General features: G+C 34.3%; 1 protein-coding gene across 4 annotated transcripts in view; it reads right to left on the reverse strand.

Annotated features, from left to right (window-relative positions):
- Positions 1–21,644, reverse strand: part of LOC409782 (pikachurin) — a 175,791-nt gene that overhangs the window by 121,201 nt on the left and 32,946 nt on the right. For all 4 annotated transcript variants that reach the window (XM_006561063.3, XM_006561065.3, XM_016912367.2 and 1 more), the window contains one exon: positions 3,231–3,347. In XM_006561063.3, coding sequence (XP_006561126.1) covers positions 3,231–3,347 — 117 coding nt within the window. The remainder of the gene's footprint in view (positions 1–3,230; positions 3,348–21,644) is intronic.

The following is a 21,644-nucleotide window of genomic DNA, read 5'->3' on the forward strand; positions in this document are numbered from 1 at the left end:
ATTGAAATTGCGCCATTGGAAACTGTGTATATGTATGTGTGTTTGCCGGGGATTTTTATGCATTCACGGAAAATTTAAATGTGAAATATCGGAAATATAATACGATTCCAACAGTTCGTTCGAAACGGGGGGGAGGAGGTTCATTGGCTATCGTGGTAAACAACGTGGAATAATTAAGTGTGGGAAATTTTAAATATTCGAAAAGGTAATTCTTCGAGTATCGAATCTTTAGAATAAATTATTCTCAGACGTTGAGACAAAAATGTTTAATTCTCGAGGAGGGTTTCGAAAAGATAATTCTAAAAGTTAAATTCTCTTGAAGATGACGGACAACTAATATTAAACAATGAATTCTCAGGGGCTACGGACAGACTCGATCCTATTAAGTAAATTTATCAGTAACTCTATCCAAGTTTTCACTGGTTTAGACGAAATAGAAGTTCAATCAAACCAATATCGATTTATCACGCTGCGCGAAATCTTGTCGGTTTTTCATCATTCGACATAATTTCGAAACAATGACAATTCTCGCTCGAGTCGATCGAGTTTTACTTATTTTCTTTGGGGGAAAAGGATCGTTCCTGAAACAGTCAAGTTTTCGAGTCGGTTCATTATTAATAATAACCGAGCGACTGTAACTTCACCCTCCCGCAATTTTCTTGTTTCTCACCCTGACCAAAACGGAACGCGACGAGACGAGTGAATTATTGCAGCGCGGAGTACGTGCTTTCAACGTGGTTTTGCCGGGAAGACATTTCCACCCTTCGGCGTTAAATGTTTTTCTTCGCGCGCGGGAATAATCGACGAATAATCAAACGGCGATTGAAAATTGTTCTGTTCGTGTTAATAATTTTACGAGAATTTTCTTTCGTTAAATAGAAATCGTGGAATTGGTTTTTACAATTTTTTTTGCAGAATATTATTATATTATGTACAGATGCGTAGAATAAATCACACGGTGGAAGGTATTTGTTTTACAAGAAAATTTTGATTTTATTGAAAAATTTTCCACGGAATGATTTTTTTGGAACTGGGAGTATTTTTTATAATATATTAAAACTTGAATATTTTCTCCTATTTCATTAGAAGAAAATAATACCTAAAATCAGTTTTATTTTAATGAAAGAAAAAAAATTGTAATCACGAATTGAATAACATGATTATCTCTTGCCTCGATAAGGCATTTGATTTGACCGAATTTAAATTGGATTTTATTGAATTAAATAAATTTGAAAATATCACCAGATCTTTAGAAAATCAGGAATATTCTTCAGGCGGAGAGTTTCACATCGATGGTACGTTCATTTTGATACAAACAACAGGGAACAACGTTTACGAAGCAACTCGGGAGAGGGAACTCGTTTTAAAACTACATTAATTAAGCCGACTTTTAATTTGATATTTCCACGTTTCACCCATTTCATTAAATTTCTTTTTCGCGACCGACGAAAAACATGTCCACGTGGAACAAGGCTATAATACGAGATACCCTTCGCTCTCGTACATCCCTTTTGCAAATTTAACGCGTTCGTTCTTCGAACAAATAATTGTATCCAAATGTAAAAATATTTTCTCGCAATTCTATCGTGCAAATATTTTTCTTTTCTTTTCTTTTTCCTTGAAAAACGAACACGAAAACTTCATTAGATTCTTGAAATTCATAAAAATTCCAACTTTCGAACACGGGAGGGGAGAAGTGAAGGAAGTAACAATAACGTAAAACTTTTGGGGAAAAAAATTCGTTAGATTTGAAATTTTTAGTAAGAATTCAGAAACTTTGCGAAAGCGATTGTGAACGAACGAAAGATCTTTGAAAAGTTCGCGTCATGGAAACTTCGTTTCGAAATTCCAAAAATTTGTAACGATTCATTCGAACGACGAGAAAGATGAAAGATATATCGCTGTTATAAAAATATTATTGGAATTTCTAGAGCACAAATTTTTTCTTCCCCAAAAATTTCTCCATCAATTATCCTCGACAGAAAACGAATTTATACACGCAGGAAAAAAAAAATCACGGACAAGAGATTCCACGAGAGACTTAAAACTCGGAGGAACACGGATTCGATTCTGTATACGATTTTGTCGAGGATTGAATTCCTGGGGATAAGCTGGAACACGAGCCGAGAGGAACTGAAGGCTCGCGATGAAATTGAACGTCGAATCGTGCGTTTATCGCGCCCTAACGGATCCCTCACCCCAACTTCTGGACCCTTTTCTCCCCTCGTCCCTGGTGAGAGACTCTTGATACCAGGGAGGAGAAAAAAAAAAATCCATCTTCGCGACGCGACGCGAATTTTCTTGGGCGCCGATATGAAGTCTGAAGTGTGGCACGCGAGCACTGATTACGTGCCGCTCGAAGGATTTTCCTTCGAGGATGACAGAATTTTTCCCCGGATGACGATGTTTATTATCGCGTAAGGTTTCGAGGCGTGGATAACGCAGGATTAATTTCAATTTTTCGTGAAAATGTATATGAATAGAAATAGGAGTTTTACTCTACCTGTTGAATTATCTACGTGGATAGTTGAATATTCTACGTGATACAAAAAAAGAATCTTCCACAGAAGAACCACTATCGATCTACTCATCTCTAACATTTCTAAAAAAAATAAAATAAAATATTATCGTCTATATTTATAATCGATTCACAGAACTTGAATTTACTTTAATCAATTTAAAGAGCTCCAACTTAGAGCTAAAATTCGATTTTAGAGAATATTCTACGTGATACAAAAGAAGAATCTTCCACAGAAGAACCACTATCGATCTACTCATCTCTAACATTTCTAAAAAAAAGAAAATATATTTACAATCGATTCGCAAAACTTGAATTTAATAAATTTAGAGAGCTCCAGCTTGCAGCTAAAATTTGATTTTAAAGAATAATTGAATATTCTACATGATACAAAAGAAGAATCTTCCACAGACTATCATCAGATTTATCATCTATATTTACAATTGATTCGCAGAACTTGACTTTAATAAATTTAAAGAGCTCCACCTTGCAGCTAAAATTCGACTTTAAAATATTATCGTCTATATTTACAATTTATGATTCGCAGAACTTGAATTTAATAAATTTAGAGAGCTCCACCTTGCTCTCACCGTGCAGATTTTCCAAATCCAAGTTTCACTTGAAAGCAGAATTTCACGAAGGTTTCAACGAATCGAAGAAAGCAGAATTCGTCTATCGAGGAGGAATGGAATATAAGCAGAGGTGAACTCACCGGCGCAGCTGTATCCATTTTTATGAAGGATGTACCCGTCCTTGCAATCGCACTCGTACATCCCATCGTGAAGCTCGTAGCAGAGTTGCTCGCAGGGAGAGCCGTGGCCGCATCTTCCTGGAATGCAAGGCAAGATGATTAGATGCTTATTCGCGGGGTGAAACAAACGAGGATGAAAGAGGAATAGATGTATATATATTGCACATGGTCCCTCGTTTCACATTCGAAAGGGAGATCTCTCGGCATTGAATTTATCTTTTATTTCGAATGGATACGGGATTGAAAGTTTCGAAGAGATGAGGTGATCGTTCCTTGGAAATTAGAGAATTAAACTGTGCGATTCTGTTTGAAGATCCATCGAAATAATCGAAATGAGATGTCAGATATCGTTGGAGGATTTTAATCCATGAATGTACGAGTGAATATTTTAACATTTGATATTATTAAAGAATTATTACAGAAATTGAAGGATAATTGGAGAAAAAGAGAAATCAAATTTTAAAGATAAGTTTACATACCATTATGATCGATTATGTTACAATTATCAGTAATACGAATTCTTGTACAATAAGAAGAGATGAAACGAGTCGACAAAAAGAGACAATTGAAATTCCAACAAAATTGAAAATATTCAAAAGCGCACAACAGGTTGAAAGATAAAAGTTCGCATTAAAAAATTCGGAGAAAAACAACTGTAACTCCATCCTCGACAACTCTCCTCTTCCACCCCCATATCCAGTTCACGTTAATCCTATTTCCAGTGCAACGAATCCATCCAATTGAATTTAAGACGAGTCTAGAATTCACGATCACAGAGACGCGTACACACACATCTGGCGGCGATATGCAGGAGGAGGCTTCCCCTCCCCCACTGACGAAGAGGACGGAGGTCATCGTATCCTTACGACGGTTGAGAATTGGGAGGGCAATAAAGGTAAGAGGAGGTAAGAGGATACGGGGGATCGACGATCGTCCAGGAAATTGTAATCCTGCAGGAAGTTGGCGGTTGAGATGTGAATTATTCCGGTGTTGGTTGGAAGCCCCGATCGTGGAAAATCCTTAAAGCGCGAGGCGGAAAGAGGGGGAGCGACGCTGAGCCAGCGTTTCGACGGAATAATTCAAAGGTAAATGAAGCGCTTTCCCCTCCACCCGCCGCATAGACGAGAAAATGGCCGAGATTTATCTTTAACCCCTTCCCCCCGAAACACTGTGCGATTTAATAAATTCGAGATGGACTGCTCTCGATTATTAGGAACCCTCCTCTGAATTCAGGATAATTTCGAGTGGTGATTGTCGACCAGCTACTTGTTTGTACTTGATTCATTCACTTCATTGTACTTGATTGATTCAAAATTTGGTAATTTTTGACAATTGTTGAAATTATTTTCTTTGTCGAATAATCTTTTTTTAATTTGGATGTAATTTAAATTGTATTCGTATTTTGATTCTCTCTAAAATAAAATTCTATTCGATCTTAAAATAAAATCGCACGAGTTTCGCATAAATTTGGTAATTTCGAGGGATCAGAGAAATTTCGGAAATTCTGTTTACAAGATTTTACCGGGCTTTTACATTGTTTCCACAGGAGGAAGGATCAGGGATGGTCCACGGTTTCTCCATTATCATCCCCGGCCGGGTGGATTTATTCGAAAAGTCTCGGCCACGTAAATGCGCCATAAATCCGCGAAGTGAAGAAAAATGGATCATTCGCCAGCTCCGGCTCGGAGTCAACCCCCTTTTCGCTCGCAACTCCCTTTCACGTTTTTACGGCCCCCCCTACATTGAAACAACTTTCGTTATTTACCTCACCTTTCGTCTTTCGCCGTGCTCGCATAATAAATAACGATAAACTCAAAAACTTTCCAAGGATCACGCATAGCGTGGTTGTGGAAATGATTTTAAAATTGAAGTCTTGGAAAATGATGTGTACGTGATTTTGAAACTCGATTTATTCTTCGATCTAATTAAAATCTTTCGCGATGCGGAAGAATCGAATCGAAGAATCGAGAGAATTTATTTTCCAGGTGAAAATAATTTACCATAATGTTTAAGTTAACGTCAACTTTTGAACTTAAAGATTCAAGAGGATTGGAATGTAAATGTCCCTTCGAAGATTGGTATTTTTCCCTCCTAAAGTTCCATCTTGTTCCAAATAACAAGAATTCCAAGTTCCCCCGTTTCTGGTTAACAATTTAATCAAAGAAGAATTTCTATTCTGCAATAAACGAAAGTTTGTAGATAAAGAGAGATAAAATAATTAATGTAATTAATTAAACGCGGCGGGGAGGAAAAACTGGTTCGAGTTTTATTCGAGACTTGCATCTTCCAACCTAATAATTTCATTGCCTCTCTAATTCCTTCGAAAGAAAAAAAAAGAAAAGAAAAAGAAAATACAGAATTCGTAAATTTCAACAAAAAAAAAAAAGAAGAAATTCCATTTCAACATCAGAAGAAGTTCGTTAACCACAAAACTATTTCGAAAGAAAAAAAGAAAAACAACCACCTCGCATAATACACACGTCGTTTACCGAATATCCCGTTTCCACTTTTTTTTTTTCTTTTTTTTTAATTTTCTTCACGCTCCGTATTAAAATCCACCCAAGAGGATCGCATTCCCCGCGTTAAGAAGTCGCGTTGCAAGAGAAAAGCCAAGTAAAGGTAAAAAAAACGATACCGAGGCGAACACAGAGTTGTTGTTGTGCGTACCCTCATTTTCCTAACAAAAAAAAAAAAAAAAAGGAAAAGGGAAAAAAAGGAAAAAGTGACAAGAAAATATGTGATTACTTTTACGCCTTCCACCGCCGGCAACATTTTCGGAGATTACTCCCTTAAATTCCGTGTCACGCGCCATTCTTCTCCTCTCCCCATTGTTCCAACTCGTTCAAACATTTCCACTCGCTATCGCCGCGTTATCCCCCTCCCTCCCCTTGCTCCAATCCGAATCTGTCTCTTCCTCGAATTCAGCCAAGGTCCAGAGAAGTGTGGGGAAAACTGGGCCGGATGGCAACAACAACGAGAGAGTGGAAACAACAACGAGATACGATCATTGGAGGGAAGAGATCGTTTCGCGATAAAGCTTACGGAATTTTGTACGAACGAAATTTTATACGATTTTGTTTCACTTGGATATGATTGGAAATAGATATGGAAAGTAATGAACGTGTTCCTTGTAAATTGATTAATTTTTCTGCTCGTCTTAAGAAACGAATATATTTACACTTATAATTATTCAAATTTGTTTCGATTTTGCGTTACTCTTACTTTATAGTTGTACAAATGAGAAAATTAGTATCTCCACGATTGGCAGAATAATATATCTTCTACTTGTAAAAATTGACACTAGAGTTGAGTCTCGTGTGAGGGAATATGTAAATGAATATCGACGAATCCTTTTTCCAAATTAATTATAGAAATTATAATAATAAAGAATTAAATTAAATGTTTTAATCATTCTGCATTATCCTTATCGACAGATTCGAGAATTTTACTGTGTCGACGAAGGAAGTGAACCGGTTCCAGGGGACAATTTCACGAAGGTGGAGGGATTCTCATTCATTAGGATAATTAACGTCAGCTGCGTCGTCACTCGTGCCAAGTGCTTCCATTATTCCCACGTGTGAGAAATATCGTGTAAACGTCGCGAAACTTTCTCCCCTCCTCTTCCTCGTCGTGTGTGCATTCGTGACCCGCATTCCGCCTCGAGAAGGTCTTTGCAGGAAACTGGGGAACGTAGTTTTTTTTTCTTTTTTTTTAGGAAACACGAAAATGGATAATAGGAACGTGGCACACGTTACGAGAGAGGAGTTATAGCGACGTTGGTTGTTACACGATGGGGGTTGTGTTTTGGTTCAATTTATGGAAGAGGGATAAGATCGAAAGAGAGATTTGAAGTTTCGAGGCTGTTCTTCCAATTTTTCTAATTGACTCTCGAAATATCTGGGGAAAGTCAGATCGATCAACGTTAATTAATTAATGAGGGAGGGTCAACGTGATGCGATGGTTGAAAAATTGGAATACGATAATGAGTTAAGGTGTAATATTATATCTATTAAATTTATAAGGGATTTGGAATTTTAGAAAAATTCTTCCAGTTGACTTTTTTATTTCTGAGGAAAAATTGAAAGGTTAGTTACTAGAATTGGAATGATTGAGTTTGTTAAAATAGAAATTATTTAACCTAATTAAATTTTGAAAGAAGTTGGTGGCAAAAAAAGGACACAGTTTTTGAGTTCTTAGTAATTATGGTAATAATGTACTTAAAAAAAAATTCTACATAAGTGGAATCGATAAAGAATAAGAGCAAAGTTTTGTTCAATCTAATTGATTAACAATTATATAAATTTTGTCAAGGAAAACTAATTATTATCAATTAATTGATCGTGTATTCTCAAATATATATAGATATAGTAATTAAGGTTAATGGAACGTTTTTTTAATTAGGATGAAGGCAACTGATGGAACAATGAGAATGAAAAAGAACTAGTGGGATCCAATAATTCTTTATATTCTCAACTGTACTTTGCATCGTACCACTTCTGTTAAAATATTACCGTGAACTAAATTTGCTTGGAACCCTAGGATTTAGAAGTGGCATCTCTTTTCAGATGCTATAAAATGGTACTTAGAGACATTGTACGCTTCTACCAGCTTCTTTCTCCTTTCTTTCTTATTTTCTTTTTCCTTAGACTCATCGTTTGAAGATATTCATCATTTAAATCTCTACAACTGTAAAAGATATTTATACTCGTCGATCAAACAATTTCCAAGTGCGTGAAATAAAGATTAAAAAAATAAATAAATTCTATTATCTATAATAGATAAAATTTGACACGAAAATGTCAACGTAATCCGGATAACTTGATGGAAGAAAGGATTAAAATATTCGAGTTTACAATACGAAATTGTGAGATAGCACGCAGAGAAGCACTGGAAAGGTTTCACATGGATTGTAAAGGCCTCGATGGAAGGTTTCAGGGTTGAGGGAAGAGAGAAAGAGCTTCTGGGGGAGGCAAGTCTTATTCGAGGAACACTTTAAGAAATTCAACGACAATCTCAAAAGTTGCGCTTATATTACTGGACGCTAAAACTGTCTAAATTGTCATCGTAAATCAAGGATATTTGGATATTTTGGAATAATCCTAAATATCCCTCAGATACCTTAAAACATCCTAAGATGTTTGTTGGGGGTAGCCTAACCATTTCCCCCAGATATCCCTAGATATCGTAATATCCTCAGACATCTTTGGAAACCACCAAGTTTCCTGGATACTTTGGCGAAACCTTTGAAAGGACTCAAAGGCTTTTGATCGCGTATAATAATTAAAGTCCATTGCACTGGAATGATTAAATTCTGCTTCTGACATGTCTCTGCAAAGATCCTCTTATTCGACGTCCTGTTATATCAATTATTTCTTTTCTTTTTTTTTTTTTAAATGCTTTCATTAAATCTTACTTTGTTACTTTGTTATATAAATTCAATAATATTATTCCAATAAAAAAAGTAGTATCGTGAGATACAAGATTTTTATTTGGAATTGTTATTCGTTCAAATTTAATCACGTTCCAGATTTCTACATCCATCTTCCATCTACTCGTCTCTAAATTTCGATTCTACGTAATCGAAATAGTCTATCGATTCTCTCTCTCTCTCTGTCAAAGTTCGTCCTAGATCAATCTGCACATACGGAATCGTCTGTATCGGATCCTATGAATTTAGAATTATTGCTATCGCGTTCCCAATGTCCAGCATTTGTCGCGTCAGGGTCGACAAGAGCTCTGGTCGTTTATGCCGAATCCCGGCGGGACCGAAATTGGTCATATCGGCTATCAACAGCCCGAAATCGTATGTATTGAATCTCCAAGTTCCATGAATGTTCACATCGCCATTCTGAGACCGGTTATACGCTCGAACGTGTCCAGGAATCCATTGATGGACCGATTTAAATTTTCCACGCTGGAGGAGAACCGTTCAAAAGTTCGATAATTTTATCTCTCTTCGTACATCAACGACTAACAACGATCATTTCGTTACAGGATATCTCGAGGATGGAACAATATCATTTTTTTCAAAGTATTCAACCTTGAAGTTAAGAATGAAGAAAACGAAAAGATTTCTCGTTACAAAAGGCGAAAGGTTGATTCGATATTTTTAATGGCGGTTCGAGTGGTTTGGATTATCGCGCAATCGGCAAGTTTAAACGACAGAGAGAGAGAGAGAGAGAGAGGGGCAAACGTGGCAAGAGGTGGAATGGATGTGCTGATTAACCCACATTAGCCTAGTGACACGCGTGTAAACGCGCCCAAAGCTGCTCCAGTTGTGTCGCCTAACTCGTAATGAGACGTCCTGCGCAGGGATCTGATTAATAGACACGGCAACAAGAATGCGCATACATCTTTATTAGACAACATTTTAGGGATAATTATGATGCATCGTTCAAGGGATAATGCTGGCCAACAGCCTTCGATCTAAATCAATGATCCTCGTCGTCGAATTCGAATGGAAATATTCGAAACGAGGGGAGATATTTGGAGGATTCTTTTTGTTTTCCATCCATGAAAAATCATGCATTTATAAGGTTTGTTTTAACGAACGATATTTTGATTATTGTATTACAGAACGAGATTAAAAAATTATAGAATATTATATATTTACTGGTTGTTTGATTAATATTAATGGTAATATTGAATATTTTAGATTCAATGATAAAAATATTCTTTTCCATTTCGTGCATAAAAAATTGTTTTATGTTCAAATATTACTCGTCAAATGATAATAAAAGATTCGATTGAAAGAGAATAGAAAGAGGTCGAGAATTCGATGAAAGAAATGAAATCAGGATACAAAAAATCGCGAAAGAAACTTTCAATCTTTCGAATGGGTTACCAATCATGACGAATCAATCCCAACGTGCATCGACAAGAATGTCGAATAGACGACATATCCCGTGAAATTTATATTCCCCCATAATTTTCACGCTCAACGATCTGTTTCGCTCAAACTGAATATGAAAAAATGGCAGCGAGACACAAATCGAACGAGGAAATCAAACGGGAAGAGGAGAGAAAAAAATATATTTTCGTTGCTCTTTAAAAGCATTCATCCATTAAACCCTAAACAGATTTATACATATATGTACAGATAAATGTAAGTTATTTTTCTCATATTTATCGTATGATCTTTTCCATAAAATACATCGCTCTCAATTTTCATCCTCTCTCCAATCAAGGGAGAAATTAAATATCAACTCGAAATCTTTTCTTAATTATTAATTAATCTTTGAAACTATATTATACATATTTTTCTGAATCAAATGATCCTTTCCAAAAAAATACACGAAAGAAAATATATCTCAATTTTCATTCTCTCTCCAATCAAAGGAAAAAGGAATTAAATATCAACTCGAAATCTTTTCTTAATTATTAATTAATCTTTGAAACTATATTATACATATTTTTCTGAATCAAATGATCCTTTCCAAAAAAATACACGAAAGAAAATATATATCTCAATTTTCATTCTCTCTCCAATCAAAGGAAAAAGGAATTAAATATCAACTCGAAATCTTTTCTTAATTATTAATTAATCTTTGAAACTATATTATACATATTTTTCTGAATCAAATGATCCTTTCCATAAAATACACGAAAGAAAATATATCTCAATTTTCATCCTCTCTCCAATCAAGGGAGGAATAATTAAATATCAATTCGAAATCTTTTCTTAATTATTAATTAATCTTTGAAACTATATTATACATATTTTTTTGAATCAAATGATCCTTTCCATAAAATACACGAAAGAAAATATATATCTCAATTTTCATTCTCTCTCCAATCAAAGGAAAAAGGAATTAAATATCAACTCGAAATCTTTTCTTAATTATTAATTAATCTTTGAAACTATATTATACATATTTTTCTGAATCAAATGATCCTTTCCAAAAAAATACACGAAAGAAAATATATCTCAATTTTCATCCTCTCTCCAATCAAGGGAGGAATAATTAAATATCAATTCGAAATCTTTTCTTAATTATTAATTAATCTTTGAAACTATATTATACATATTTTTTTGAATCAAATGATCCTTTCCATAAAATACACGAAAGAAAATATATCTCAATTTTCATCCTCTCTCCAATCAAGGGAGGAATAATTAAATATCAACTCGAAATCTTTTCTTAATTATTAATTAATCTTTGAAACTATATTATACATATTTTTCTGAATCAAATGATCCTTTCCATAAAATACACGAAAGAAAATATATCTCAATTTTCATCCTCTCTCCAATCAAGGGAGGAATAATTAAATATCAATTCGAAATCTTTTCTTAATTATTAATTAATCTTTGAAACTATATTATACATATTTTTTTGAATCAAATGATCCTTTCCATAAAATACACGAAAGAAAATATATCTCAATTTTCATTCTCTCTCCAATCAAAGGAAAAAGGAATTAAATATCAACTCGAAATCTTTTCTTAATTATTAATTAATCTTTGAAACTATATTATACATATTTTTCTGAATCAAATGATCCTTTCCAAAAAATACACGAAAGAAAATATATCTCAATTTTCATTCTCTCTCCAATCAAAGGAAAAAGGAATTAAATATCAACTCGAAATCTTTTCTTAATTATTAATTAATCTTTGAAACTATATTATACATATTTTTCTGAATCAAATGATCCTTTCCATAAAATACACGAAAGAAAATATATCTCAATTTTCATCCTCTCTCCAATCAAGGGAGGAATAATTAAATATCAATTCGAAATCTTTTCTTAATTATTAATTAATCTTTGAAACTATATTATACATATTTTTTTGAATCAAATGATCCTTTCCATAAAATACACGAAAGAAAATATATCTCAATTTTCATTCTCTCTCCAATCAAAGGAAAAAGGAATTAAATATCAACTCGAAATCTTTTCTTAATTATTAATTAATCTTTGAAACTATATTATACATATTTTTCTGAATCAAATGATCCTTTCCAAAAAAATACACGAAAGAAAATATATCTCAATTTTCATTCTCTCTCCAATCAAAGGAAAAAGGAATTAAATATCAACTCGAAATCTTTTCTTAATTATTAATTAATCTTTGAAACTATATTATACATATTTTTCTGAATCAAATGATCCTTTCCAAAAAAATACACGAAAGAAAATATATCTCAATTTTCATTCTCTCTCCAATCAAAGGAAAAAGGAATTAAATATCAACTCGAAATCTTTTCTTAATTATTAATTAATCTTTGAAACTATATTATACATATTTTTCTGAATCAAATGATCCTTTCCATAAAATACACGAAAGAAAATATATCTCAATTTTCATTCTCTCTCCAATCAAAGGAAAAAGGAATTAAATATCAACTCGAAATCTTTTCTTAATTATTAATTAATCTTTGAAACTATATTATACATATTTTTCTGAATCAAATGATCCTTTCCAAAAAAATACACGAAAGAAAATATATCTCAATTTTCATTCTCTCTCCAATCAAAGGAAAAAGGAATTAAATATCAACTCGAAATCTTTTCTTAATTATTAATTAATCTTTGAAACTATATTATACATATTTTTCTGAATCAAATGATCCTTTCCAAAAAAATACACGAAAGAAAATATATCTCAATTTTCATTCTCTCTCCAATCAAAGGAAAAAGGAATTAAATATTAACTCGAAATCTTTTCTTAATTATTAATTAATCTTTGAAACTATATTATACATATTTTTCTGAATCAAATGATCCTTTCCATAAAATACACGAAAGAAAATATATCTCAATTTTCATCCTCTCTCCAATCAAGGGAGGAATAATTAAATATCAATTCGAAATCTTTTCTTAATTATTAATTAATCTTTGAAACTATATTATACATATTTTTTTGAATCAAATGATCCTTTCCATAAAATACACGAAAGAAAATATATCTCAATTTTCATTCTCTCTCCAATCAAAGGAAAAAGGAATTAAATATCAATTCGAAATCTTTTCTTAATTATTAATTAATCTTTGAAACTATATTATACATATTTTTCTGAATCAAATGATCCTTTCCAAAAAAATACACGAAAGAAAATATATATCTCAATTTTCATTCTCTCTCCAATCAAAGGAAAAAGGAATTAAATATCAACTCGAAATCTTTTCTTAATTATTAATTAATCTTTGAAACTATATTATACATATTTTTCTGAATCAAATGATCCTTTCCATAAAATACACGAAAGAAAATATATCTCAATTTTCATTCTCTCTCCAATCAAGGGAGGAATAATTAAATATCAACTCTTTTCTTTTCCGAAAACAAGAATCCACGCGCAGAAGAGGTATAAACTGGAAGGAGTACAAGCAACGGGGAGGAGGTAGGTGGATTGGACAAACACTGGAGCTAGAACTAGAAACAAACACGGGGGGAAGGGATATGTAGTATAGAGGAAAGTCGATCTGCCTCTTTACGGGGGCAACGAATTCCGCATCGCGAGGCGGGCATCCGTAAATACGGGTTCCGATTTCCATCTCCGGGGTTTATCGCGGCAACACGAAGTTGCCTCGGGGGTCGAAAGCCACTCTAACAATAAGTCCACGACGATCCGTTCCCGTCCCTGTCCTCCATTCCATTTAGATTGGCCGGCAATGGTTTCTCGGGGAAATCGACGTTTCCATCGGGGCTTAACGCCCAATCTTTTATCCACCGCGACGAGTATTCGAATATTCGAAGAGGGGAGGGGGAGGGGGGATCATCGTCGGCCATTACCATCGACAGATTCGGAGGAGGAGAGGTCTCGGTTTTCGGGACGGAATTTTATGGAGAAGAAAATCGATCGGGTCCCGAAGGAATCTCATCGAATCGCGCGGTCGAAATGCACCGGTGATGAAGGGGCATCGTATTCGAGGAAATGTCTGCCACTTCCGCCGGATATTTGACTAGTTTGTCCCAGTTCTTCGCGAAGGAATACGTGGCGTACGTGCCCCCGCATCCGATATTTCTTGCCACTTTCTTGGAAAGATTTGATCGGGGAGAGGCGATTTGATTTATCGGATTATAAATAGAAAAATTATACTCTGGGCGTATTGGATCCTTGTTTCGTTATCGGAAAGGAAGTGTTGAATGGAGATAATATTGGAATGAGAATAATTTCTGTTTTTCTTTGAATTAACGATTTTGTATACATCAAGATTGTTACTACCTAAGAAGAGAAGAGAGAAATTCTGAAGAATTCTTTAACCACTTCAAGTTTCGAAATATTATCCGCTTTCATCCGTTTCGAAAATGTGTCAAATATTTCGTCGCGAACAAGTGTACACACATTTCCAGCAACGGGGATCAACGGAATCCAATAATAGTAATAAAAACAAACGCAGAGAATCTGATTTATCGAGATATAGCTGGAGCACCACAGGTTATACGCATTCCAAAGTTCAACGGCCTCCGCGCTAAAGCGTTACCATGTACACCACATCATGCACGCTCCTCCGCGTCAGTACATCTCATCCCTTATCTTTCAAACCATTCGAACGAACAAGGATAGATATCCTCCTCGTAAACAAAAATCCTCTCCTCCTCATCTACTCCATATTTAAAAGAACGATCTCAGTCGAGTTCAATCTCTCCGATCATCGATCCTTTTCATCAAACAATTCCTCAAGACAATTTCCACAAGTAATATATCCAAATAATTATCAAGAAAAGAAGCATTCTCGAAATAATCCATCCTTTGATCGAGGAAAAAAAATCCAAAATCGAATAACACCCCCTCCCTTTTCCTCTTCTCTCACTTTCGTCACTTTCGTCCCATTCGAGGCACATTCTTCCTCCTTTCATCGCATTTCCACGCTTTTTTCCACGTCAGATTTCGCCCCATATAATACACGACGGCGCGACGCACAGCAGAGTTTTGAGAACCTCTGACGTGGCCCACCGCCACCCATACCACAACGAAAGGGAGGAGGGAGGGATAGTAGGTTTCTATAGCAACGAGCTACTCTCGGACACGTCGTCTACCACTCAAACGACTGGTGGTATCGTCCGATTTCGAAATCGGGCGAAATTCAGGAAATTCTCTCTGCTCCGCCCGATGGACGCCGTCGTCGATTAGTTTCGCTTTCTTTTTTTTTCTATCATTTTCTATCCACCTTCGTTCCCATTTTTGTTTCCAGATATCCCCCCCCTCGAAGGATGGAGAGAAAGAAAAAGGAAAAGAAAGAGAGAGACACGGAGGATTCGCTCTCTTTTTCGTTCGCGAGGAACAGGTGTATCGGGGATGATATCGATCGGTGGTTAAACACCGAAGTCTCGCTGGAAATTTCGGCTTGGTGGTGGTAGTCAGTAATCAGCTTACGCGACGAAAGCGCAAAATTTCGGAATTTAGATCTACGTACTCCCACGAGCTTTTTGCAATCCCCACCTTCCTCCTCAAATCTCTCGGATACGAGGGCGTTTCAAGCAACGGGATACCCAAGCAACAAATGCAGCTTTGCTCGAGTAGTTTAACGGATAATTGTCGCGCTTATTGATCGGGGGAAGGGATTCGTGAGATTCTTGGAAAGAAAGGCTTTGTGGAATTTTTTTAAGTTTGTAATATCGATATATAGAATCGATATATTGATATAGATTTTCTTTTTCTAGTTAAATATTTGTTAATTATTGTGATGGATTGGTGAAGTTATAGAGATCAGGATGAGACGCAAGCTCGGTTTCGAGGATTATTGTAACGAGGAAATGTTGAAATATCTGTTACAAGTTTTAAAACAATTGAAATATTCATATAGAAATGTAGTTACGGATTATATCTTGTTATATCTTGTTTGTTAATAGTGTACAGTGAAATTATATACAATTGTAAATAATTGTACAAATTTTACAAAGAAATCACATATTCGTACTAATCTCATTAATGGGATAAAATTATGATAATTTATTAATAATCGTATACGAGTGAAAATCTCTAATCACTGCTTCAACACATTTTGATGTTTATATTATTTGCATCATATTCGCGTATTGAAATTTGGCGTAATAAACGATATTACAAATTAAACAAATTTGTAATAAGGAATAATCGAATCCTCGTAAACCAAAAATCAAAAAAATACATACATATATATATATATCCAAGAAGATTCAATTCAAGAAGAAAGATTCAATTCAACAATTTATTTTAACAGAAATGGGATTGTTAGATCCATAATAAATAAAACTTAGGAGAAAGTTATTTTGGGGCGGATGATCGGCCGCGATAAGCGAGGAAAATCCTGATGGAGAGGGTCGCAAGTCGGGTTCAATCGTCATATACGTGAACCATTGGCACAGTGACGAGCCGGAATGTTTGTTTTAGAACCTCAGATCGTTAATCCCGGATCTCGGAAGGCGCGCGGCGATTAACCGCTCGCCGGATCAACCACGAGGATTTGTTCTCGAATTCGTGCAAACGAGGACCACTTTTGTATTCCGAGTGGGAATACGTGGGACAATACGTGGATTCGAACTCTTTTTTTACAACTCGTCCTAAAAAAAATATTCTCGCAGTGTTTGCGGTAATTTAATATATAAAATTTGCAAAATTGGGATAAAATCAAGGGAATTCTTTAATCTTTTAACGATTTTTTTTTTTATTCAATGCTAAATATAATATGTTTTTGGAATATCGAAGTGACAAAATATCGATTTTTTCTTTTTTATACGAGATTGGAATTGGATGAATTTTATATTATATAATTTATAATTGACACGATGAAAATGGAAAAGTTTATTATTTTTATAACACTCGGATACGGTAAATTGATCAATTGTAATTTTTGGTAATCAAGTATAATTGGCGATTTTTTTTTTTAAACAAAGATTGCTGATATTTGCTTTTAAACACGAATCTTTTGATTATATATACACATGTATCTGTCAATAGTCGATGCAAAAAGTATGAAATTTGATTACAAAAGTTCATTGACAGATACACAAATTAGTGACGAAGTTTGCATCGACTAATATTATCATCGATGCTTGAAAATATTTTTCTCCCTATTGTTGGCCGTCTGTTATTGAAATTTAGTGACGTGCAACGTCAACAATCTGTCTATCAAAAAATCACGAAACGTTCCCTTAATGTAATATACAAAAAATTCGTGTGAATTAAAAAAATAAAAAAAAAAGAAAATCAATTTCTCGCGCGGATGATTTATATATTTAATAGAGGAATCGATTTTTTTCGCAAGTGTTCCTATGAAATAATTTTCCAATTTAATAAAAGATGCAATTAATTGATAAATAAGAAGAAAGAAGTATTGTGACAAAATATTATATGGAAAGAATATATCGATATTAATAAACGAATTTTTGTATAATAAAATTTACATTCCCTTTAGCTTAATTTATACAGTTTAATAATTTTAATTTAACAATTGTATGCATTTCAATCGTTTCTACTGCAAAATTAAATTATCATCACATAAAATTTTCGTATCTCAACGTTCCTCGTCATCTTAACATTTAATACAATTAACTACATTTAAACTTTCAAACTATATAAAATCGAAATAAGAACAATTAAATTGCAGATAACAGATCCATCCAGTTCACTTTAATTAAATATCGCGATATTCCCTTCGAATATTTTTACGGTATTATCATCCTGCATTCCATAAATTTTTAAACGAATTAAAAATTCCTCTATAAATACGTAATTACTCGATTTAAGTGTTATAAAAAATTAGCGGAATAATCATCTTTGTTAAATAAAACAAATTCTCTCGATCAAACCATCCTCGATTGATTGATCAAAGATACGAATACGCCTCGAAACAAAGCTGGCCACGACAACTCGAATATATTTCTCTCCGTGATACCGCAACCACGCGTTGTTCCCGATTATCGATTCTTCGCATACGTGCCGCGTATCCCGCATGTGCGACGCACGCACGTGCGTGCGCAAATTTCCCTCGCGAAACAACGCGTGGATGCGCGATACTGTCGGCCTCGTGAAAAATTCACCCGCGCGGAAAACGGAACGATGAATCGGCCCGATTCATTCCACCCTCTATCCAACATACGCCAGCTGTTGAAAATGAAACGGATAAGCACGGTTCGTACGGCAAGTGTCCTGCAAGTGAAAAAAGCTCGCGCTGAGGGTAACATTTTATTCCATATATCAACAGCGAAACGGTAAGTCTTTACCATTTTACCAAACACTTTTTTCTTTTTTTTTCACGTTCGAGAGAAAAATTATCCTTGCAATTCGTTTTATCCAAATATATATATATTGTGATATTCGAATATTTTTACGGTATTATCATTCCATAAATTTGATTTGATAAGTCTTTACCATTTTACCAAATAAGAAACATTTTTCTTTCTTTTTTTCACGTTCGAGGAAAGAATTATCCTTGCAATTCGTTTTATCCAAATATATATATATATATATATATATATATATATATATATATATATATATCGTGATATTCGAATATTTTTACGGTATTATCATTCCATAAATTTGATTTGATAAGTCTTTACCATTTTACCAAACATTTTTTTCTTTTTTTTTCACGTTCGAGGGAAGAATTATCCTTGCAATTCGTTTTATCCAAATATATATATCGTGATATTTCCTTCGAATATTTTTACGGTATTATCATTCCATAAATTTGATTTGATAAGTCTTTACCATTTTACCAAACATTTTCTTTTTTTTTTCACGTTCAAGGAAAGAATTATCCTTGCAATTCGTTTTATCCAAATATATATATATATCGTGATATTCGAATATTTTTACGATATTATCATTCCATAAATTTGATTTGATAAGTCTTTACCATTTTACCAAATAAGAAACATTTTTCTTTCTTTTTTTCGAGGAAAGAATTATTCTTGCAATTCGTTTTATCCAAATATATATATATATATATATCGTGATATTCGAATATTTTTACGATATTATCATTCCATAAATTTGATTTTTCCACAAACTGGATAACACGAGATCCAATGGAGAAAGTGAACGAGATTCAAGGAAATATTATAATGATTAACGAACGAACGAGTTTAAATTCCACCCAATCGAGGAATAAAATTCTAAAAACTCGTTGCAATTTTTCGAAACGCGTGTTCGGGGGAGAGGATCGATTCAATGCTCGTATCGGATCTCGGGTTAACGAGGTTCAACAAGTGCGAGGACACTGGCGTGACACAAAACACGTGGGAGGGGGAGCGGCGCGGGGACAGAATGGCCTTTGCTCTTTTGATCCCAGGCCTCCGGTTGGAAAAGTGGAAAAGATCCTCCAGTCTGGCGAGGATGCACGCCTTCCACGGCTAATTAACCGTTTATTTTAATTACAGGAGGAGAGGGAAATCGTCGACGAAGCGAATCCGATGGCCGACGAAGCGTGGAGGAATCGCGTGGACCGGAACCGTTTCGGTGGAGGGCAACCCTGAATTGTGAATTGTGCGAAATTATCGCGACAGGGCTCGTGGTAGGGAAATTAGGACGGAGAAGAATTAAGATCGTGTTCACTTAATGGATTCAACAACAGTCTGCTCGATCTGTGTGAAATTATCGTGGATGGCAGAGGAATTAAGAATTTTTTGTGCCTTATGGGAAGGGGAAAGATTTTTCTGGCATTTTGATATTTTATAGAAGATGCTTTTCGATGTTGTTTGATATTTTCAACCAGGAGAATTTAATTTTAAATAATCATAAACTTGTTGATACACTTTTGCTTCTTTTGCGAACGAATTCGAGTAGTTTAAATTATTATAAAGGAGAAGCGATTGTGGATAAAAGCGAATTATCACGATTTCTCTATTAAAATTCTGCCTCTCATAAACGGTTATATTAATTATCGTTATCCATTTGTTATCGTACGTATTTCAATTATCACTATTCTCCGAATAATCCTCGGTTGAAGTACAAACGCGGCAAATGTTTGTCTTCGATTATTAATCAATATATATAAAAAATATACTTTTGTCGGGCGAATATGGCGTAAATTTTGAATATCGATAATCATCCTGAACAATTGGAATCGGGTAAATACTTTGAGCTTTTCTGCTCTTTCATCGATGGATTCGAGAATTAATGAGTTATCATTATGTTGTCATAGAACGCGAAAAGAAGAGGAATGAATGAATTTGTAATAATTTGAAAAAAAGGAGGAGGAGACTTTCGGGTTCCCTCAACCAGGATATATCGATCCATCTCTGCTGAAATTGCAATTCCTCTGCTTTGTGAGGGGAAGAACAAACATCTCTGGTTGTTTGCCCATGCAATAATTATTTGATAAGAGGATAAGCTAATTTCCTCGAGAAGGGATTTATTAATACGTTGGATAAGACGACTGAAAAGGGTTCCTCCCGCTGTTTCTTCTCTCTCACCACCTTCGAGCCATCGCAATTCCCTTTCAAATTGAATAAAAAAGTTGCCTTTATCTTTTGCTAATGCGTTTTTTCCAATCGTGATAACACTTGGAATCATATCAAATATTTTTGACGAATTGAATGAAATAATTTTTTGAGAATACTCCTTGCAAATAAAAAATAAGGATTAAAAGAAAAGGATAATATTAATATTAACAGAATAAGATATCTAAATAAAACTCTTATCAAAGAATAAAATATTCTAAAAGTTAAAGGACAGGCTGTTTATTATTTGCGAAATAATTATCGTCCAACCATTGAAATTTAATAATAAGAAAGAATCGATCTGAAACACGGCTGCAGAATAAAGATGTCAATTGCGATAAAGAAATAACGTTTATCCCAACTGGAGTGATGAATTGAAGGCAACAATTTTTCTCCCCAATTCTCCTAAGTACTCGAGCGATATTATTAATCAAATCTGAAGAGATTTTTGAAACTACGTTGAATGACTGATCGTTTGTATGCTGGGCATACAAACACGCTTGACAAAATTCTAAAGAAAAAGAGAAGAGGAAAAAGTGTTTGACCGAGTATCGATCTAAGAATTGAAAGGATAGGATAATCAGATTTTAAATAAATAAAAAAGAATAATAAAATCGCGTTATATCTTGGTTATATTCCATCATAGACGAATTGGAAAAGAAAAAGAAAGGACAAGCCAATTAAATTTTGAACGAAATCTTGTTACCCTTTCGAGATGTAATTGTCCCGGAATTTTCATCCCTTTTACAATTGTTAAACAACGTTGAAAGAGACAAAAGAAAAATTCTTCTCTACCAAACGAACAAACAAAATTCATTGTTTTGAACAAATAAATTTTAAAAATAAAAATATGGAGGACAACATTCAACAAGGGAGAAAATATCGATATACAAGGGTTGCACGTTTATCACTCTCGACTGAACATTTAATCAGAAGAAGACTACTTTTAAAATCTTTCTCCATCCAGCACGTTTAATCCATTTTACTACCCTCTTCAA

This window comes from Apis mellifera, linkage group LG5 (genome assembly GCF_003254395.2).
Source record: "Apis mellifera strain DH4 linkage group LG5, Amel_HAv3.1, whole genome shotgun sequence".
Classification (NCBI taxonomy): Eukaryota; Metazoa; Arthropoda; class Insecta; order Hymenoptera; family Apidae; genus Apis; species Apis mellifera.